This window comes from Podarcis vaucheri (assembly GCF_965113315.1).
Source record: "Podarcis vaucheri genome assembly, chromosome: 15".
Lineage (NCBI taxonomy): Eukaryota > Metazoa > Chordata > Lepidosauria > Squamata > Lacertidae > Podarcis > Podarcis vaucheri.
This window is the reverse complement of record NC_138753.1, coordinates 18,191,396-18,214,391: the sequence shown is the minus strand read 5'-3', so window position 1 is coordinate 18,214,391 and position 22,996 is coordinate 18,191,396. Positions and strand designations below refer to the sequence as shown.

Genomic DNA, 22,996 nt, shown 5'->3' with positions numbered 1-22,996 from the left:
TGTTAGTCTATTTCCTTTAGTTATTACCGCCCCACCCCTTATTTGCATGTAGAAACTTCATATCAACATTGACTGTGCATATTGATCATGCCAATGGTGTTTCTTTCAGTAGCAAATATTAAAAATATTTATGCAGAGAGTGCATAGAACACCTTTTCTATTTTTTATTGTGGCTGGTTTTAATTAATGGTATTAATATGGTATGGCTCATATCTGTTGTTGATTTAACTATGATTTGTTTAGTTGATTGTTACTTGCATGGAGTCTTTGGGCATAAAATGAAACTTGAAATTTTAAGAAAATGCAGTGGATCTTTCATAAACGCAAGAGCTACCCAAGAAAGGAGTTTTGGTTGTTCTCATTTGTCAGGGTGGGGATATTTCAAGCTTAGGAATTCTCCTTCACTTTTTCCTTGAACTCTGAGGTCCACTAGTTTGGAGCCAAGTACAGAATAGGGGCTTAGAGAGAGATGGTGGGGTGGGCATATTGTTAGAATTAAGGAATAGTGTACCAGCTTGCTGTGAACCATAGCCTGAAATCCCAGAGAGCCACTTCCAGTCAGTACAGTGGTGCCCCGCAAGACGAAAAGAATCCGTTCTGTGATTCTCTTCGTCTAGCGGTTTTTTCGTCTTGCGAAGCAAGCCCATTGACGGATTAGCGGATTAGCGCTATTAGTGGCTTTTAGCGGCTTATCTGCTGATCGGATCAGCTGATAAGCGGCTTAGTGGCTTAGAAAAAGGGGGGGGGACCAGCAGGAACTCGCAATACATTGTCGGCTTGCGAAGCAAGCCCATAGGAAATTCGTTTTGTGAAGCACCTCCAAAACGGAAAACTCTTTCGTCTAGCGAGTTTTCCGTCTTGCGAGGCATTCGTCTTGCGGGGCACCACTGTATATAATGCTGAAGAGCCCACCAGTCTGAGTTAGTATAAGGCCACTTCATATGTTCCTTAAGCTGGGTAGCTCAAGTCTTGCCAGTAGAATGTCCTTTGCCTTATAAGCATGAAAAGTCCTGTCTCAGTTGTTCTGGAGCAGGGGGTCAGCAACCTTTTTCAGCCGTGGGCCGGTCCACCGTCCCTCAGACCATGTGGTGGGCTGGACTATATTTTGGGGGGTAAAATAAAAATGAACAAATTCGTATGCCCCACAAATAACTCAGAGATGCATTTTAAATAAAAGCACACATTCTACTCATGTTAAAATGCGCTGATTCCTGGACTGCCCTCGAGCTGGATTGAGAAGGCGATTGGGCCACATTCAGCCCACAGGCCTTAGGTTGCCTACCCCTGCTCTGGAGTCTCATGAGACGCACCTCTCACAATTGCCAGCTGAAGTTGCCTCTGTGGCACCTTCTCCAAGTTGGTGAATGGCTGTGTTAAGACTGGTCCCTTTAGTGCGGTATTTGTTTTGCTGATCTTTTATGTCTCATCCCTGATCATAGTTTATTCAGATCGATTCCCTAGGTTGTGAAATGTGGTTTAAAGGTGAAAATGAACAAAATGGGGCAACACATTGTATAAACTAGCTTGAGCTTTCCCCTGTGCCATTGCAGGCAGGTAGTGGCCATCATTTCTATGGCGTCCGAGGGGGAAAGAGTTTTTCTGCTGTTAAAAGCAAGACTGGCAGAGTGGGGACTCTTTACGTGGTGACCCCTGACAAGCAACTCAATGGTTTGCCACTGGAGCATGTCATGCAAACAGAGTCTGTCTCCGCATGGCCATATTGTGAGAGGCTTTCTCCAGTTTCCTAAGTCAGTCACATGTATCAATATCCTTTAAAAAAAAAAAATTAAAGTGAGCTCAGATTGTGGGAGATTTCTGAAATTCTCTGCAGAGTCAGTAAGCATAAGATGTGCTTCTAGAGTGCTAAACAGATGAACTTGGCCTGCGAAAGATTTAGTTTTCAATGAAAATAGGCCACTACCGTGATTGTGCTCCTTCTCTATTTTCTGTGCAGCCTCAGTTTTGTTTTGTTTTTTTACAGAATTTCAGCTGCAGGTGGAAACTTAACCTCATACTCCTTGTAGATAATTTGCTTTGCTTTTCCTCTGGTTTCCCTTTTCCTATGGCAGTGGACAATGAGGCGCAGTTGGCACTCTTGCTGAACTGTAAATATGCGAGACAATAGGTTGATGGGAGTGGGAGCAGAGCTAGGCTTGGTGAAGAAGAAAAAGCAGACTATACGTAGACTGTTTGGTTAAGCTGCTGCGTGGACTAGAAATGCCTCATCTGTCTGGCTTAAATGTGAAGTGTTAGCTCTATTAGCAGTGTTCTTGAAGGAAAGACATGCATACCGCAGCTTGGGTTACTTCCTTAAAAACTACTGATCCTTCAATATAGGAGATAATTTTAACAGGAATGAGAAACCTCTTTAGTTGCACAGCTGAGTTGGAATTCACGTGTGCCCTTTTCTAAAATTAACTTCATTCACATTGTATTCTGGCTTCCATAAGATGATATACTGGAGACATATTTCTTTCCAGGTTCATTGTCCTCACAGAGTAGATGTGCAAGCCCTTGTTCTTGGCTCTGATACCAAGTCAAAGCAGACTTTGGAACAGTTTAGAGTTGGCAGCAAGTTAAATGAAACTGTAGTGGCAAATAATGTTGGGCTTTTTGGCATGGATGCCTTTACGTACATTAAAGCAGGTGAGAAACGCTAGTGCAGTGTTTCTCAAGCTTGGATCCCCAGCTCTTGTACTACAACTCCCATGATCCTTACCTAGCAGAACCAGTTGTCAGGGATGATGGGAGTTGTAGTCCAACAACAACTGGCGATCCAAGTTTGAGAAACACTGCACTGGAATCTATAAGTTTCTTTTTATTGCGTTTCTATCCCACCTTTCCTTTTAAAAGGACTCCTCCTTGCAGGTTTTTTCTTCTTCAGAAGAACATTATAAATAAGAAATCAGTGTTGCATGTTGCACTGTGAACTTCTGTGTCATGATTCAAGACCCAGGAGGCTGAGAGCCACAAGCAGCTGCTACAGAGCCAGTGTGGTGTAGTGGTTAGTCTGCTGGGCTAGGACCTGAGAGACCAGGGTTTGAATCCCCACGTGACCATGAAGCTTGGTGACCTTGGACCAGTCACTGCTTCTCAGCCTAGCCTCCTTCACAGGGTTGTTGTGGTGATTAAATGAAGATGCCATGCACCCTACCTTGAGCTCCTGAGGAAAAAAAGTTGGGCTATAAATACAATAAATGCAATAAAAAATAAATATTTCTTAGGCCCTGGTTGCCTTTTGGCTACTTGGTGGTGGCGTGTTTCCTTCTCTGGGCTCTGTTGTTGCACTTCTCCATTTCAAGGAAGCCAAGGGTGAATTCCATTCTATCACCACACTAGCTCATCCAAGCAGGCTGCGTCATTCTGGTGCTGTGGAATAGTATAGGAACACTTGCCTAATACTGTTGGTTTCAGAATTGCTTCTGCTTATGGCAGGAAATACCCATTGATCCCCACACCCTTGCTCCTTAGTCCCACCCCTCACTGCTGTGCTTTCTGCCACACGTCTACATGTGGCATAGCTTCTCTGGCCCTTATCATGTCACTTCTGATACAGGGTGGTGATGGAGATACAGTGGTACCTCAGGTCACATACGCTTCAGGTTACATACGCTTCAGGTTACAGACTCCGCTAACCCAGAAATAATACCTCAGGTTAAGAACTTTGCTTCAGGATGAGAACAGAAATAGTTCTCCGGTGGTGCAGCAGCAGCAGGAGGCCCCATTAGCTAAAGTGGTGCTTCAGGTTAAGAACAGTTTCAGGTTAAGAACGGACCTCTGGAACGAATTAAGTACTTAACCTGAGGTACCACTGTAGTATTTGTTATCAGGGGACTCCTGATTCCACTTCCCTTGCCCCACCCGAAGTGAAGTGCTGTGAGATGAAACTGCACAGGAACTGTAACTTTTTCAGCAGCTACAGAAGCTTGTGGGGGATCACAGGGGGCTCATTTCGTTAGCCTCAGGTCTGCTTCTGGGGCATGAGGCGTGTTGTGCTACCTTGAGCACTGTATGCTTTAATGAGAACAGAACTAGCAATGGGGGCATCACCCCAGGCAGAGGCCTTGCCCATCTTGCCTCTCACAGAGCTTTGCTGCCTAGAGATGGGCATGGGAGGGAGGAGAGGTTGTAGTGAGGACACCGTTTCTTGGCTGGCGATCACAGTGAGAGGAGGATCTCATTCTGTCACTGGAGGGTAGCATGCAGAGGCATACCTAGGCTCCTTTGCACCCTTGGCAAGGAGCTGTATTGGTGCCCCTCATGCTCTTGGCAAGGAGCTCTGCCAAGGCTCCTAGAAGAGCCAGAGTGGAGAGGTGCAATTTTTGTGTGCCCCCCTGAGCCTGGGCCCTTGGCAACCTTGCCATCCCTTAGGTAGCATGCTTAAAGAGCCTTGTGAATTCACCTTGCGATTTGGGGGTATAGCTGGAATCCCAGTGTGGGTGGAAGTCTTACCTCAAACGAAAGCAGGACTTTTAATTATTTTACTTTTTATTTCTTTAGAACATTTTTATATCCTACTCTTCAGCCAAAAAGGCTCTAAGAACATCTTACGTACCATCAAAACAAGACAATACCTACTCATAGGCTTACACTTAAAAAAACAAACCAAAACAAAAATCCACAACACACAAGGGAAAACCAAAACCCAGGCACCAGTTTCTAAACATTTGTTCCTATATGGACCAGTTGGCAAAGTTCAGGGGCAGGAGGGCAGGAGCCTGGTGGAGCTTGGCCTCCAGAAAAGCTGATGGACTGAGCCTTCTGTTTCCTGTCTCTCCCACTGAGGTGGTCTGATGGAATGGCTGCCCCCAGGTGACAGTTTGAGGGAGAGGAGTGAGCTCTGCTTCCCAGTTCTCCCGCTGATGGAATAGCTGTCACTTCATCGCTGTTTATGTACAGCAGGTGTGGCTCACCTGGTGGCCCTCCAGATGTTGCTGGACTCAGCCAGGGATGATGGGAGCTGTAGCCCAGCAAACACCTGTACTTCAACAACTGGCTTCCTATTAGCTACTGAGCCAAATTCAATGTTTTCCTTAAAGCAGATAGGGACCAGGTTCCCTAAGCAGGATTGCCTCTCCTGGACCAAGCTGGTTTTTCATTTTGCTTTTGCTTTGCACCCTGCTCAGTTTTATTTGTGATACACAGTTGTATTTTGCATCTATCTAATTTCTCCAGCTTTTATTACACTTTATTGAAACCTGTATTTTTTATTTGAACTACTTAGATTTTTATTAAGTGGTATAAAAACTTTATAAATAAATAATGCTTCAGCTGCCTTGGTTGGAGACTGCTGTATCTTTTCATCTTGTTACTTGATTTGAGCAGTTAAATGAACTCCTGAACAGATTGCTTGATATGGTTATAATGCTGTTGATATTATTAGTATTAGATGCTCTTAATTGACATGTTAGTATGCTTTATGCTTATTTGAACTTTTTATATGATTTGAATAAATTGTTAATTCATTTGTCAATGCTAAATTACAACCTATTATGCTTTTTATTATGGTGTTTATGCTACTGTGTTTTAATTGTCTGTTTTCTGTGACCCACAAAAAACATTGAGATGTGTCCAATGTTAGACCTACTCAGAGTAGGCCCGCTGAAATCAATAAATTTGACTAGCTTAGACCTTTTAGTTTTAATTGGCCTGCTCTAAATAGAACTTTGTTGGATGCAACCCAGTGAATTTGTGAAAAATGTCATATATAAATAAACTGCTATATTTGCTTTTTATTCAAACATTTATTCAACTGCTTATTGCCTCATCTGTTCTGCAGCTTCTTTATTTAGTCTCAGCTTCTTCTAACTTTTGTCACTCTTCCCTTTCCCTTTCTCTTGATTCATCTAAAACCCAGCTTAGAAGATAAGTGGGACACATAGGATATAGGCCCCATGCAACATTGGGACTCCCAAATGCATGAGGTTGAGCAGCACACTTGAATGGGCCTTAACTCAGAATCTCCCTGCATTTGCAAAGTTGGCATAATACTATTTGCGTAGTCTTGTAGTGTCCAGTGGACATAATGTTCCATGTAGGACTTGGCATGCTGTTAGCACTAAACAAGTGTTAAAAAATAGCATTAGTAATAATAATAATAATAGCCATGTCCATCTTGGATACTGGACAGTGAAGTGGTTCACATGTCAGGCTAAGTCATAATGGCTCCAACAAGAGTTTTCCAAGCCTAATTATTGGGCGTAGTACAAGCTTGCTGGAGTGTGCAAGCTGGCAAAGGAAAGTTAACTCTTTCCTCACCAGCTGCACACTCCAGGAAGGTCCCTGTCCCCAACCTAGGCTTGGGAATAAAAGCAAAAATATCATTTTCAAATTAATTACTGAGTGGGGAGGGGAGGGAAGAGTCATTGTGTATGTATGCAATGTGTGTGTGGTCCTGGCAACAGTTTCTCCAGTTTGTACATATACCTGCTTGCCCCAAAAGGTTACTGACACCTGGCTTAATTGTGAATGTGACCCAATCAAGAACAAACTGTGGTTTATTTCTGACTTAAAGCAATGTGTGTTTGTACAACATGACGGGCTATAATATGGCTTGGTTGTACTGCCCATGCAGCACTTGTGAGATGGGGATGGGAGCAGAAGAATGTTCATTGTTTAAGATGGACTGTGGCTTAGTTAGGCATGTGAACATGGCCAATGGCTGTAGCCTTTATTGGAGAACAGAGTATTGGTTGTTCCTTTCTGGTTAACTTTCTTATAGTATTGGGTGTTCAGAGAAAAAGTTGAAATAGCTTAGGGTGCAGACCTATTCATACTGGGCTTACTCACAGGTAAGTCCTATTTGTGAGACTTACTTCTGAGGAGACATATTGGATTTTGATGTCAATCTCAAGTTTCCAATTATCTTCAAATGCATGTTTTAAAAGCCTTTGTCATGTCTTCTCCCTGTTTGAATTAATTTAATATCCTGAGCGCCTAGATAAAAATGAAAATGCTTGCAGTTGAGAGGCCTTCTAAATATAGAGATATTTTACCATTCCTATGGATCCAGTTGCATCTTTTTCTGAGACATGAAACTTTAGTAGCATCAACAAGGCATCCTGTGGTACCTTATAAGCTAACAAATTTAATGTAGCATAAGTTTTTAAGGTTGATGGTCTGCTTCATCAGATGCAAGTAAATGTCTCTAACTAGAAAGTAAAGCTTGGGACTTGTGTGTGAGATATGATTTTGCAGTTGACTTGTGCTCTTTCCTTCTTCACAGTGGGGGAGTTTGTCAGTGATGTCCTCTTGGTTCCAGAAAAGTGCCGGTTCTTCCACAGGGAGCGGATGGATGTGTGTAAGAGTCACCAGTACTGGCACACTATATCAAAAGAGGTAACTTGGCTGCAAGAGAAGGAATGCCCTGGCCTTCTCCCATAAGATGCCATAAAGTGGTATTTGAGAGAAAGCTTGAAATACAGAATTAGAAATGCCTCTTTTTCTTTCAAGGAGTAATAGAGGGGAGGTCAGCTTGCAACGAATTTGAAGAATATCTTCAAGTAACAAAGTTTTTGACTAATACTGAGCCACCAAAATGAAGCAATTGAGATCCTGGGTGTAAATCATTGTTCAGCCTGATTTACTAAGCAAAACAACAACCTGTTTTCCACAGAGTCATGATTTCACTAAGTTAGCAGTTTGAGAACTCCAGTTTGTGCCAGTTCCATGCAGGCTTTGTTTGTTATAACTCTGGAGTTCTGTTGACATTTGACTCCCTTGCTATTAGGACATTGTAGCCTAATTGGGGCTTCAGGGTTCTTATTTTGGAACACTGGAGATTTTGGTCCAAGTTTTTGGAAGGCAGATCTATTTTCAGATTTTTATTTGAGCATCATCTTAACATGCTTCTAAAGTGTGATTCCTAGAATGATAAGGAATATTCACCCTTTCACTTCTTTGGTTTAAAATGCAGAAGTAGTATATGCTCTTCATAAAATTACTTTGAATTGCACAACTTTGGTTTCAAGCTAAATTGTGCATTGCATTGATATGTAACTTTGCACCAAGGCTGTTGAAGCTATAAAGCCCCAACCCCTGCTGGAAGGTCTTATTGAGTCAGCAACAAGTTGGTATCTTACTTCTTAGATGTTATGTGCAGTTTCAGCTTCCAGGCATGGACCTTCCTCGTCTGTTGACATTCACTGCCCTATCCTGAGTACCATTTCTAAACAATCAGCAATTTTATGGCAGATGAGGTGCAATGCTATACAAAATCTGTATGTCATCCTTTAATTGTGTGTGGGGGGATGATGTAAGAGGTCCACGCATTAAAACAGTCAAGAGATTCTGTTCTGACCCATTGCTTTTAATACCTACTCCAGGCCTGTTTGACTGAGGGGATGATCCTGCACAGCTATGGCATGCTGCTTCCTTGCGGAGTAGACCAGTTCCATGGCACAGAGTATGTGTGCTGCCCTCAGGCCAAAATTGTTGATGAAGCTCTTTCCAAGGAAGAGGAAGAAGAGGAGGAGGAGGAAGAAGAGGAGGAGGATGAAGACTATGACAGTTACAAAAGGTAATCGTTACAAGCTCATTTCACATTTTATTGCAATGTTTTCTTCCCATTGGTTGTGCAGAGAAAAGTTGAGGATCATTGGGAGACATTAGGGCCACCTTAAGAGCATAAACATGGGATGGAATCATGCTAGCTTGTTACGATCCATAGATCATTAGCATTGTTGCATGGGGTGTCTGCCTGGTTCAAGAAATGGGTTTTATTTTTGTTGATCTTAATGTTTTGAAATTCTGTGCTCCTCTTTGCTTCTCCCCCTGCCTCTTCCTGGGTCTCTTAAGTGTGGGTGGGCAGGTTGAGGGTCATGGACTAATGAGGTGCTGGCTCCTGTGAGTCTTTGGAAATAGATCCATATAATAAAACTTAAGAGCCCATCTTGGAGCCACTGCTACAATAGCTTGTGCAGATGCAATAGGGTAGTTTCCAGACCTGAAGTTGATTGTGCATCCATTCTTTTCTTCCAATTCTTTTAAAGTTGAGGGGAGGAGACTCGAAGCCAAATCGCTGCACATTCATGCCTTCTAATTGTATGTATCTTTTTTAGTGAGTTCCCCACTGAGGCAAATACAGAAGAGTTCACAGCAGCAATAGCAACAATGGATGACGAAGAGGAGGAACAGGAAGAAGATGAGGAAGAAGTGGTGGTAGATCGGGATTACTATTACGATGGCTATAAAGATTACAATGAAGAGCCTCCGACAGAACCAAGCAATGAGAAATCGCTTGCTGAGAAGGAAATAATGAGTGATGTGAAAGGTAAACAGCCACATTACAGCTTCACTCAGCTCTTCTTTATTCCAGTAGCTGTCAAATTGATCTTGCCAATCCATATGTTGAATGTTCCACTTCTAGTCTAGTATTCCTATTTAGATGTTTTAATTGCCAAATAGGTCAGTGGAGAAGAGCTTGTATGCCATTCATTAGAGACTAGTCTCTTCCCCAAACTGTGGGACATACAGTGCCTACTTGCCAAGTGTATCACTGGCAACTCTTACCTCTGGCACTCTCTCTTGGGACTCTCTTTGAAATAGCTTTCTGCTATCTAATTTTGGAAAACATTGCAAATCAAAACATTGTTGTTTTTAAAATATGGGTTACTTGGGTGAAAGGTTATTCAGATTTTCTCCTTCATAGAAAAACTAGGAAGAATACTATCAAAAATGATCAAATGGTTTGTCATTTATACATTTCTATGTATGCTACAGTTTATCCATCAGTCAGCCCATCTATCCCAAAGTGGGGCAAGCTTAGTATAAGCAGTTCTGCTTTTGGCTACATGCTCTTATAGTGACATTTACAGCAGGCCAGTTAACAGTATCGGCATAAAATGTAGATAAATTCAGATTGTCAGACAGATGCCAGCAACTCCTGTAACCTTGCAGGTACAAACTCTTTGGTAATCTTTCAGAATACCATGATTTCACTTGCTGGAAGTAAAGCTTAGTATGTGTGGAAGGGCCACCTGGGATCTGCATGCTTTCCTAGCTGGTTACGCTTTCCCCCTTCAGTATGATACCTTCAAGATTTCAAATTGCACCAAGTAAGCACTCTTCCTCAAAGAACAATAACCTGAAAACGACAATTGAGTAGTCAGACTTTTTTGGGTGGTTGGGGGGGGGCAGGGTATGGGGAAGACAAACACACACGCACACACGTAATTTTTCTGACTCAAACAGCTGTTAGTTAGCCAGTGTCTCCTAAAGCCTCTCTAATGTGAAGCAAATGGGATTAAGGTCACCAGTTTTTGTGACTGATGTATGTCAGTTCCAAATTTTGGACTTCTCAACATGGTGCAAATATATAGCCAAGAGGAAGCCATGCAGCAGGAAATGCTCTTGAGGAATGATGAAATGCTTTAGCCTCCTTGCTTCTGCCTTCGGTAATTGTTCCTCAGATGACAAAATACACTTTATGACAAACACACTTTTGCTATGTAGAAGAGCAAATTTTCAATCTTAAATTTATAACCTTATCAGCAAGTAGGCTTTAAATCCAAAAGTTAACTTTCTTCCACGTGCGTAGCATTAATAGTCAAGTTGTTTCTAAGCTTCCATTCAAATAAGTTGGAGTACAGAATGCCATCCATATTATGTGGATGTATTTCAGTGCTTGAAAGAAATGGTCTCAAATTCACACTCCCCTCTTAAATTTACCGTGTGCGTTCCAGGTTTATCACCATAAGTGAGAACTAGGGCAGAGCCTTAGCTTTTAGGAACTTCTAACCCAATAAGACATGAATGATTCCACTCTTGATCCCCTGGTGGTGGGAGTGGTTGAAGCTACCAAATCTGCTACCATATTGAAGGTCTTTTTCTTATAATGTTCTAGGCTTTTAACCAGTGTGGCCTGGCTTCTTTAGGACACACCCACACACCCACCCCTGAATGAGGTTATGGGCTTACTTTCCACAGTAGATGACCATTTCATATGCTCAAATTAGTATTTGTGGATTCTTCAGACAGACAGTTTTCCAAGTTGCACAATTTACCTAGTTTCCAAAGAAAGGTGCTGAGAGGTGGCAGACACAAAGCATTAGCTGTGGTTGAGAAAGGGAAGGGCTGAGCTGAAGGAACTGAGGCAGGAAAGGAAATCCCTCGTCCACCGATATTGTCCTTTCTGGGAAGCAGGAAGAATAAAACATTTCGCCACATAACCTGCCTAACCTGGCTGCTAACCACAGAACGACTTTTGCATGAACCAAATGGAAGCTTTGGGACAGTTGTTTGCATGGTGCAATGTGGCCTAGATGTTTCTGTGCTGCAAAATATTTTTTTCTTCCTACTTCCCCTTTGTGGAAGTGGCACAGATGAAGTTGAGCGGGATAGCGTTATCATCACTGGGCCTACTTTTGGCCCTAGTCAACAGGTTTTTCTTTTCAGTGATGGGAAAACTGGAAGCTTGTGGATAATGGATCTGTAGCACCCCAGGCAAATGTCAGTTCTTCAGCTAAGACTAACCTAGAGCCATCGCTGCTGTTGTAATAGCTTAGCTAAGCTGTGCTTGTCACCAGCTGATGCTTTAACCATCTCCCACACAGCTGTCTGCTCCCAGGAGGCGATGACAGGTCCCTGCCGGTCTGTGATGCCTCGTTGGTACTTCGACATGTACAAGAAAAAGTGCATTCGCTTTATATATGGAGGCTGCGGAGGAAACAGGAACAATTTTGAGTCAGAGGACTATTGTATGGCTGTGTGTAAAAAGATGAGTAAGTCCTGCCTCCCACCTGCCCTCTTGCAGCAAGCTGTTGTCCTGTCTGTCTTCTCATCCTTGACCAGGTCAAGGAAAGAGCTGTGTGTAGCCTTGTTCTATGAATCCTGGTGTCTGCTGAAACGCTGTCTGTCCTGCAGTAGTCTTTCTTGTCTGTGCTGCTTTAGGTTTTAGATCCAGCTTATGTTTCTGCAGCTTGGGAAGACTGGCTTCCCCTTCACACACTGGTCTGCTTTTCTAAACGCATCTCACCTTTGCAAGGTCAATGAAGGCTCAGTTGATCCCTTTCTACTTTTTGCAGTTGGAATTGAACATTTTTGTTTGTTAAAACTGCTGCCCTTGTTCACCTCAGCTGACCTCCTTTCTTACTCCCTTCCCATGGAATCCTGCATCTTTTCAAACACTTCCTCCATATGTAGCTATTGGTATGAGATACACACTGGTACTCTCCCTCCCTCCCCCTTTTTTTGAATGGAAGATACTGCTTCATTTTCTGCACCATTAGAAATATGAGCTACAGCTTGATGACTCTATTTGATAGCTTGAGGCTTTTGCCTGCTCTCACAATAAAATATCCCCCCCAAAATTAAGTTATTGTTAAATTCCAGCACTTTCCTTTTTGGCTGTTGCAGAGGCCTTTTGAAAGGCCTTTTTTGTGCTTTCTAGGGCTTGGCAGTCTGTCTATACAGCAGTAATCCTGTTTACAAAATGGGTTCCATGCAAATGCTTTTGATTAGGTTGATCTGATTGAAGTGGTGGAATAAAAGATGCGGATGTCAGGAGCTTTTTGGACAAAAGTTCATCCCATCCGAGAAGGATTTGGGGGTGGAAATTGGAGCCTCCATATCAAAGCCTGATTCAGAAACACTAAACAGTATGCGACACATCCAGTCTTGGCTTCCATCTGCAGAGAGAGAGAATGCCTTTTTACATGTGCAATGTGTGCTGTCTTGCCACTGTTTCACTTAATGCTTACCATGCTGAACTAAAAATGTTGTGGGTTTGAGTGCTGTATTGCGACTCCCGCTCAGGGCTTTATACAAGGTATTGGATGAAATGTGCAGTTATGTGAACAAAATCTTCCTGCCTGAAAGCAGTTCAATTTGATATGAGATTTATTGACTTCAAAATGGATTGATCCAGGTGACCAGGATTTGTGATGAACTCATTCTTGCATAGATATTGAGTGATGGCTCTCATTTACTTAAAGTATATTTTTATTTCCTTAAAACATTAGTACCCCATCTTTTTACCAAATGTATGCAAGGTAGCTAACCAAATAATTGAACAAGAACAATATTTTTAAAATGCTTCTGGAGGAAGAAGATAGAAGCCCAAGTAGATATAATTCTGTTTGTCATCTGGGGGGGGGGGTATCAGAATTCAAACTCTGGAATGCAAGCATTGGTTGTGACAACAGGAAAAAGCCCTGTCCCTGGTCACAGTATTGGTTCAGATAGCATGGGTTCCAGGAGCAGGACTATTGATCTCTGCACAGAAGCAGGTTTATATGAGAGACAGCAGTCCTTCAGATATCCTGGTCCTAGATGGTTTGATGATTCCTAACACTAATTGCTCTTTGCTTCAGAATGGGTCAGGATGCAGACCATGCCCCAGCGATAAGCTGGAAAAGGCATAAACAACAACCTGTCACTTAAATATAATATAGTCATACCTCGGGATGAATACGCTTCAGGTTAGGCAAATTTGGGTTGCGCTCTGCGGTGACACAGAAGCGATGGAGTGCATTACTTCCAGGTTTCGCCACGCACGCATTCGCAGACCGTCAAAATGACGTCATGCGCAGAAGCGCCGAAATGTGACCCGCGCGGACACGGGTTACGTTCACTTCGGGATGCGAACGGGGCTCCGGAACGGATCCCGTTCGCATCCCGAGGTACCACTGTACTGTAGGATGAACAACAGTTAGGAAAGTCCTAATGGCAAAAATATGGTCTAGTCTTATCCTTTCCACTTTGGAAAGATGTCCAATTTGCTGCACAAGTCAATGTTTTTACTGTGCCTCTTTGTGCTGCATAGCGCGCGCTCTCTCTCTCTCTCTCTCTCTCTCTCTCTGTGTGTGTGAGAGAGAGAGAGAGAGAGAGAGAGAGATATGCCATATCACCTGATAAAGCTATTGGGGGCAAATGAAGTTTGAAGTGTGTAAATCTCTCCTTGGGGACTGAATATCTGAAAAATCTGGACATTTCTGCACTAACGATCTGTGGGTAGTTTCACTGAGCAACAAATGTATGCAGCCTTGCATAAACCTCTTGCGAGATTAAAAGCAGCATTCTAAGCAATGGTTTGGTTACTGATCCTGCATAATACTTGCCCACTGTTGGAGAATGGGGTGGTTTTAGAGATATGTTACTTGTCTTCCTGTAATACCATGTGAGGTGCTGTAGAAAATTGGCAATTGATAGAAGCGAGAAAGGAGTTCTGGAAGGGATTGTTAAAGCCTGTTTCTGAGAGGGGAACCACTGGCAGCATGTTCCCCCTGCCCTGGCACCCTTAGTTACAGCAACAGCTGACTGATCCAGGGCCATTGACACAACGGGTCCTGTCTTCTGTCATCTCCCCAGTTCCTCCTACTCCTGTGCCTACTGATGATGTGGATGTCTACTTTGAAACACCAGCTGACGACAATGAGCATGCCCGTTTCCAGAAAGCAAAAGAACAGCTAGAGGTTCGACATCACAACCGCATGGATCGGGTGAGCCTCCTCTTAAACTGTAGCAGGGCTGCCCTTGTTCTACAAATTCAACTCTGCAACCTCGTTGTGGTTAGCCAGCTGTCTCCAAGCCATCGACTTCAGGCTTTTGCTTTTTAGTTGGGCCAAGTATTATTTTTTTAAGTTATCTTTTTGGATAGTAAAAGCAATAAACCCTCCAAGCCAAATTGCTCCCTTGAGAGCCTAAATTAGAATCGTCTTTCCACAACAGGATTTTTTCTCTGCAGCTTTCTGTTAAACCTTTAACAAATAGTTTTTGGTATTTTTGTTTTTGTTTTTAAAAATATGTTTATATTGGAAACAGCTGTGGAAATTGTATTGAGTGGTGTATTAAATAACCTAAATGAACTTGGTGTGTTACATATGGATCAGCCACGCTTGCCCTTACGGACCAAATTTGTGTCTCTTTCTGACCTGTTTAGGTGAAGAAGGAATGGGAAGAAGCAGAGCGCCAGGCTAAGAATCTCCCGAAGGCCGAAAGGCAAACTCTCATGCAGGTAAACTATTAGAGTGAAGTGGGTTGTTCTCTCCCAGAGCATGAATGGATGGATGGCTTTTACAGTTTCTCAACAGTCAGAATAAGACCACTAACTTAAACTGTTTTTGCCATCCAGCTGTTGACCTAGGGATGTCTTGTTTCTCATTCATGGGGTTATTTTTCCATTCTTGGATTCAGTGCTCCTTAGTACCCACTGCTCTTCTGGCTGGTAGGAGAAGATGAAATCAACCACTGAGCATGTTGGTGGCTTGTGAAAATAGAACTGTAGAAAACCAGCCATGTTTGCTTCAGCTGAGAGTGCTCAGATGTGGCCCATTTGAAGAACCCACAGATCTTATTTGTTCAAAACTGGTGAAAACCCATGAGGATGAGGAAACCACCTTCCTGGTAAAATAGTTTTGAGAATAAAATCTGCTGTGGCTTTTCGTTAGTTGTGTCCTGGAAGTTGGTTCATACCAGCCGAGAAACATGTAGAGAACAGAATGGTTTGCAAATGAGCAATTCCAAATTGATTTTCTTCTATTATGTTTTTAAAATTGTGTTTGCCTTTATTGCCTTTAAATTGATTTGCAGTGGCATAAGCAAATTTCTTTTCTCTTCATGGCAGAAAATAACAAAATGCCTTTTTTTCTAATTTAGCCTTATATAAATGCAAAGTTTCATGCAAGCTACTAGCAAAAAACCACCAGCCTCCTATTCTTCTAAAATTAAACTGCTCAATCACTTCATCCTGGAGGATTGTAATGTTGAGGTTTGGAACCTTAGGAAGTAGTTAAGGTGCTGGACCCTCAGTTCAGACATTATTTATTTACAGTATTTATGGCCCACTCTTCATTGAATGTTTTCAATCCCAGAGCAGAGAACACATTAATAAAAATAAACAGAGAGGAAGAATATACAAAAATTACAAAATCATATAAACAGGACAAATAAGCAACTAAGCAATTCAGTTATAAGGCAAACAAACAAACTTACAGCAACATAAATTAATATTTCCAATTTAACAAAATATGGACCTCAAGGTCAGCAGGGCTGCCAAGTAGTGATACTCGGATGGATTTTCTGGCCTACCCCATCTTTCTTCTCCTTACTAGCTGGTAGAGACAGGGTCTTGAAAACAGCGCCTTAGCATAAATGCATGGGTTCCTGGAGAGGAGAAAGTGGCTGTTCTGCTTCTCCAATGTTGTGACCACCACCTCCTCTCTGAGAGGCTGTACATTTGCACTAAGCCATGGTTTGGCTTTGGACTACATTTGAATTGAGCCATTGGCAGGCTTTTGGCAAGCCCTCAACCTGTTTGCTGTTACTGAATAGGCAAATGGTCACCAGTGCTAAAATAGTTATTCAACTCTGTATCCTGAGAGTGACTGCAGTGTTAGATTATCCACTGACTGCAAGGTGTTTTTTTTTTGCATTTTCTGTTCCAAACCAGTTTTGGACTAAGTTGCAAAGACTGCTACTCCAGCTGCAGAATACACCTACCATGATATAGGTCTGTCTCCCAGGCGTCTTTCAGGTGCTGTCTGACTAAATGCATCTGAAAGTAGCTAATCAGAATAGCAGCAAATAATCTCTTTGCCACCTGTTAACTGCACCATTTTCCTTCTGCAGCGATTCCAGGCAATGGCTAAATCTCTAGAGAAGGAAGCAGCCAGTGAGAAGCAGCAGCTGGTGGAGACTCATCTCGCTCGTGTGGAAGCCATGCTGGATGACCGCCGTCGCATTGCCCTGGAAAATTACCTAGTTGCTCTGCAGACCGATTCTCCGCGGGTACGTTCCCCTTGGGATGTTTCAAGTACACGCATTAAAGGGAAGGCCAGGAGTGTCTGGAAGAAGTGCAAACATTGACAGCTAGTGGAAGAAAAGGGTGGGTGGGTGGGAAAAGAGGCAATAATTGATTGAGCAGCTGTAAGGTAGGCATTCTGGGTGTATAGCATTAGTATAATGGCTGCTGAATTTTCCTATAAATCTGAATCCTGTCCAGATATGTTTTGCCTGGCCTAGCTCCAGCTTCTTGCCTGTGCTGCTGCAGCAGCTCATGTGTCTTATGCTTGCTATATCACAATATTTTTGGACCTTAAGGGGCACAGTTGAAATCACTGGACAGTCTTCCATTCTCTATTGGCTCACCAGTTTGGTTTAACTTCCTACAGCCTCACCGTATCCTGCAAGCCCTGAAGCGTTACGTCCGGGCAGAGAACAAAGACCGCCTGCACACGATCCGCCATTACCAGCACGTTTTGGCTGTTGATCCAGAAAAGGCAGCGCAGATGAAATCGCAGGTACAGAATAATCTCTGGGAAACATTTTGTCCCACGTTTTAAGACCCACTCCTAGCTTGGTGTTGCAGTTTATCTCTTCTGCCGAAATGTGCAGACTTTGAGCTGGTTTGGACATCACAATGAACCATAGTCCTTCTGTGCATTTTTGGTATTAACATGGGATGTGCCTGTTAAACAAAAATAGTGCCTATTTACATTAACCAGAGTTACACAGCTGGGGGCGGGGGTTACTTTTGGGTGCCAGCTGGAACATATATGAAACATGGCCACTTCTTGAACTGACAGCACCCATCCCTGATGCATCATTTATTTTGTTGTGCCCATACTGACTCTGCGCTTGTCCTGCTGGCTTGTTGACTGTAATAACTTTCTTGGATTTCTCATGCATCTTTTGCTTTTACTACTTGCCAAAACCTTCTCCCCTTCTTAGCAGAAGTATAGCATGAGTCTTGAGGCAAAGCATAGAAGCATTTGATCACTTACCCAAGGCTTTGTTTTTGAGGAGCAAATTTTCCTCATTCTTTTCAATATGGGGAAAGGAAATTGTAACAACTCTCTCATGCATTTTCCACCAAGCTACCTCTCTGAGCAATTTTGCATTCCTGTTTTAAATTTTGTTTCATAGCCAGGATTGTCGTCTTTGTGACTGAGAGGGTGAGAAGGAAAAAAGGGAAGGCATTAGAAGGCCTTGCCAAGGTCACTAGCAGAGCTGGAAGCCAGTTTTCTGTAAGATGGGTGCCTTCCTGCTAGACAGCGCTGCTTCTGAGCTCTGCCAAGTGATGTTCTTTCAAAGAAAAGAACTGCCAAAGGTGATAAGTGGTTATTTTGCGTTGAATTCAGTAACTTACATTGTCTGCTTGAGAAGCAGGACTGGAGCATGAACCCAATTTCACCCAGCAGCAGTGGAAAATGCTTTCCCATTTGCTTAGATTGCTTAGTTTGGTAATGCTGAAATCCATGCTGCAGATCTAAGTGTATTCACATTTGTAGTCTCCAGTGCTGGGGAGTTTTCTGAATGTTTTCCCTTTAGTCATTTGACTGACAAATGTTTCCCGGTTCTTTAGTTTTGGCCCATCCTACTCGGATACCTTTTGTGTCATGCAAACTTGTCTTTCCAGGGGATGGAGTCTTGTCTTCACACAGCCAGCTCACTTGATTGAGCAGTGTCCCTGCTTGTAAACTGGAGGCTTAGGCCACGATGGGCAGGCTGTGTCGCTGACCAATTGACATGCAAGGGACATGGGTGATCCCTTTTGATTCCTTACATTTTGGATTCACATCAAGCTCCTCGATCGATCCAGGAGATTGACAGACTGCCACGTGGAAAATTAAATTGCTTTCCTTCTTCTCTTTAAAAGTCAGATACACTTCAGACCATAAGAAGCAGTTCATTAGTGTTCCAGCTTGGTTATCCATATTAATGCATTCCATATCAGCTCCGTGGAAGCCATTAATGTGCAGCACCCTCTGCAGGTCAAATACATGGTAGCCATAAATTCAAGAAGCCAGTGGGAAAGGTTGTGCCTGTGTACAGAAACAGGAACCTGGGTTGTAGATATGAAGCCACACCCGGCCATTTTGTCCAGGCAAGCCTCCCTGAACAAAGGCCAGCATTGTAAGAGAATGTTACTGCCTCTGCTTTGAACAAAGTGCTGTTAAGCTACGTAACCTCTCCTGAGAAAGCTGTTGCTTAGGGTAATGTACCATGGGGGAGTATTCTTTTATGCTAGTTGTATTGGAAGCATAAGCATGACCCTTCTGATCTATATAGAGCTATACATAGATTCATGCAGATTTTTCTTCTGCTACTTAATATAAATTATTGATGGGTCTGGAAGGAGTCTTCCCTTGCCAGGCACCCAACTGGACAAACTTCTGAGGTTCTCAGGATTATGGCTTAAATTGCAGGGAAACTGGGTCTTTTCTCACTGTAGAGAACCTGCTATTGTTCTCCTTTTCCTTTTCCTCACCATTGCTTTAGCAGCAACAACAACAGTTTTCTTACATCCTGTATTAGGGTGAAACCCAATGCCTGAGTTGCCCAGTTAAGGTGACCTAACAGCGCATAGTTATCTTATGGGTTCTTCAGCCACAGTATGTGGCGATGAACACTAGCTTTGTATCTTTCTATGTAAAGAATAGAACAGCCCTCCTGGGTCAGGACAAAGGCCTACCTAGTCCAGCAGAATACAGTAAACTAAAACATCTACCATGCAGAATGCAGTAAACCAGATACTTCTGGAGCCCAAATGCAGGATTTGAGTGCAAGAGCACTCTCCCCGCTTGTGAATCCCAGAAGCTGCCTCTGACAGTGCAGGTGGAATATAGCCATCATGGCTAGTAGCCAGTGGCAGCAAATGTGAGGATTCTAAAACTCTTTATCTCTAGAGCAGACTTGTTTAAGTAAAAATAGAATTGATACTCTTTGTGAACTCTGCCCTCTCTCTTGGTAGGTGATGACGCATCTCCATGTGATTGAAGAGAGAATGAACCAAAGTCTGTCCCTGCTCTACAAGGTACCTTATGTGGCAGAAGAAATCCAAAGTGAGATTGGTTAGTACCTTTGACCTCTTTTTACGATCCCTAAACTAGTTCGCCAAAAGCACCAAAGCATTTTGGCACCAGAGATCAACAACAACAACAACAACAAAATAGCAGTACAAACCAAGTATATACTTGTGAAAAGTTCCACCCCGAGTATCTAGCAAATTATTTCCTCCATAGACGAATAAAAATAATCCTGACTCGAATCCAAGAGGTTGTGTTGAGTTTCTTGGAAACATCTTCATAGGACAACACTTTCTAACTGAGCAACTACTGCTTACAGATGAGCTCCTTCAAGAGCAGCGGGCTGACATGGACCAGTTTACATCTTCCATCTCCGAATCTCCCGTGGACGTCCATGTGAGCTCTGAAGAGAGTGAAGAGTCTCCCCTTTTTGATGGCAAGCCCTTCCGTCCATTCCAGGTGAAAACTTTCCCAGCCTCACTGGAAAATGAAGGTATGTAGAATTGTGAAAGTGCTGCTGTATCTGGCCTGAGCTGACGCCATAGATCAGCTACCCAGGTTAAGATACTTGTCCTCACTTTTATTCTGGATATTTTTCTTGCCAGAGCTGCTTTAAAAGTAGCTCCTGACAAAAGAGCAAGTAGGCAACTGGTTTCTAATTGTGTCAGACGTTGTCATGTTGAGGCGCCTCCAATTCTATATTCCTTTTTAAGTTTAGTATTCTGATTTTAATTTGAGCACATGACAATGCAATAATGATCTAGCTTTGCTTTCTTCCCCGGATGCTTATTTTATTTTGAAGCTTGGCTGTGAATTAATTCCCATTTTCTTTCATAGGGCCCTTAGCCCAAGCTCAGTTTCATTGCACCTGTTGCTTGCTTTCTGCTGTTCAAAAGCTGGAATAAAACAAAAGAAGCTAGAACTTGCTATTAATCGCTAATCTAAATGTTGCTCAGGATCTGAGTTAGAAATCGTACACAAGCCTTTTTCTTTTCTCTCCTCTTAATCTCCTTTCTCTGCTATTATTTTTTTTTGTTCTTGTGTTTTCCCGCCTGCTATAGATTCTCAGCCGGATTTGTACCATCCAGTGAAAAAAGGTTGGTTCTAAGCTGATCCCTCAAAACGCCTTCTGTCATGCCCCCTGCCTTTCCAGTGTGTTCTGATAGCTTTTGCTTTTAGTTTCATAACATCAACTTCCACCTCCCTCCCTCCTGCTGATATAAAGCTTCAGAGATTAAAGTAGCCACCCCCTCTGCAGAACGAGTCAGTTTGGCTGCCTCTGATTAGTTGGCTATTGTTCCAAACATGGTAAATGGCATACATACAGTGTTGGTAACTTTGTAATACTGGCTTTAGATATGAGAGTTTGGTGTTCTCTAGCATTGGTAGTAGCATAGTGTTGTGAATGCTAATCAGTTTGTTTTTAGAGCTACTTGGGTGAAATATCACTTTTATTTTAATTGCCCTTTCCCATCTGTTCTTCATCATAAACATTATATGGAATGACAAAGCTTGAGTTGGGCAGATCTTTTGGAATTCTACAAGTTAAAATATGTCCTACTCTGTACAGAAAGACAGAACACTGCTATTCCGTATGAAATACCTTGCAAGGCGTGTTGACCCACAGTGTTTCCAATGGACAAGGCATATTTGCCAAAATGCACACAGCTGCAAATTCCATAAGCCTTCTTTCATTGGGGTTGGAGACTCATGTGCAGGATCCTTTCCTCAGTTTCTCTTCTGGTGTGTTTATTTTTACTGACTTACGTTCCAAGTCCTGCTTTGTAGCAAAAGCTTCTTTTTGAACAAAAGGTGCAAGAACTATTTAGAGGTTGTCCTCTTCTCAGTGTGGGCTGTGTTCCATTTCAGCACCTCATGGTGGTATTAAGGACTGACACTCTTTACTCTTTTCTATAGTGCATCAGGCTTTGTTTTATAATTACTGACTCTGAAGCTACTAGAAAAATCTTAGCAAGTCTCATGCTTCTTGAATCAAGTTTCAACATGAATAAGCAACCGGTGCAGCTGCTTCAGGAAAAGGGTTATGCTAATTCTGAGAGCTGCCTTAGCTAGCACCGGTGTTCTGCTGCAGACCAGCTTCAAGGGCAGTCCCACATAAAATGTATTGTAATAGTCTAATCTGGAGGTCACCAGAGCATGGAATCCAGTGGCCAAGTCATTCCTGTGCAGAAAGAGCTGGAGCTGGTGTATCAACTGGAGCTAGAAATAGACTCTCCTGTCCAACAAGGCCACCCGAGCCTCCAGCAACAAATGATGGATTGAGGAGTTCTTGCAGGCTATGCACCTGCTCCTCCTTGTGGGCAGCAACCATGTACGGAGGAAGCCATTTCCTTGCAAACATAACACCTCTGTTTTACCTGAATCCAGCCTCAATTTATTGGCCCACATCCAGACCATCGCCACCTCCAAACCCGGAATACAATTGAAGCTCTTGTCCATTGAAACTGATTTGTTCTGTCTTCATAACTGCCCTGGAGTGAGCTTCACTTCGCTAGGTAAACACGGCTGACCCAAACCAAGAGGAAACAGAACATTTTGCAGTCCATTCTCAGCTGAGTTGAGGCAGCTGTGAACTGTGGTGCATTTGTTCCTGCCTTCCATTCCTGTTTTGTTGGGGTTTTTTTTAGCACAGTGCCTGCCAGCTAGAGCTGCTTTTTACCCAGAGATGTACGCGAGATATAAAGAGCTTTTCCTCCAACAACTATTCCACTTAAGGCTGTTAAATGGTGCAGAACTATCTAATGGTACCTGTCTTAGCTGCTGAATTCCCTGCCCGAAGCCTTTGCTGTGCTGGCTCCTGAGAACTGGAAGTGCCAGAGAAAGGCCTATAAAGGCCTGTGGTTGACTAACCTGGAATGGTTAGGCTGAAAGTCTTTAGAAAATATCAATGATTGACTTTCACACAAAAAAAGCTACCAGGCTTAGTGAGCAAGGTGGACTTCCTAGAGCATGATTGGAATCTGAAATGGCATTTCCTGAGCAACTTAGGCAGAGGCAGTAAAATCAGACACCTTGTCATGGATTGCTTTTAGTGGAACAGGTGAGCTGGGTTCTTTGACCAAATAGAGCACTTTGGTTTAAATACAACCAATTCAGTGCTTATGCAAAAGAAAAAGAAAAAAATTAATTCTGATATGGATATCCCCTCACATGTACTCCAGCTTTAAATAAATGGGTTTTAATATTTGCACTGTTTCCTTAAAAACTAATATTCTCAGTTTCAAGAAAAT

At 42.8% G+C, this 22,996-nt stretch overlaps 1 protein-coding gene across 6 annotated transcripts in view; it reads left to right on the top strand.

The window, feature by feature from the left end:
• Positions 1-22,996, top strand: part of APLP2 (amyloid beta precursor like protein 2) — a 55,365-nt gene that overhangs the window by 26,459 nt on the left and 5,910 nt on the right. For 2 of the 6 annotated variants that reach the window (XM_082201402.1, XM_082201400.1), the window contains exons 4-14: positions 7,226-7,338; positions 8,325-8,518; positions 9,060-9,271; positions 11,553-11,720; positions 14,308-14,438; positions 14,879-14,953; positions 16,567-16,725; positions 17,109-17,237; positions 19,691-19,790; positions 20,065-20,238; positions 20,807-20,842. In XM_082201402.1, coding sequence (XP_082057528.1) covers positions 7,226-7,338; positions 8,325-8,518; positions 9,060-9,271; positions 11,553-11,720; positions 14,308-14,438; positions 14,879-14,953; positions 16,567-16,725; positions 17,109-17,237; positions 19,691-19,790; positions 20,065-20,238; positions 20,807-20,842 — 1,491 coding nt within the window. The remainder of the gene's footprint in view (positions 1-7,225; positions 7,339-8,324; positions 8,519-9,059; positions 9,272-11,552; positions 11,721-14,307; positions 14,439-14,878; positions 14,954-16,566; positions 16,726-17,108; positions 17,238-19,690; positions 19,791-20,064; positions 20,239-20,806; positions 20,843-22,996) is intronic. The other 4 variants (XM_082201403.1, XM_082201401.1, XM_082201404.1 and 1 more) reach the window with 3 other exon arrangements.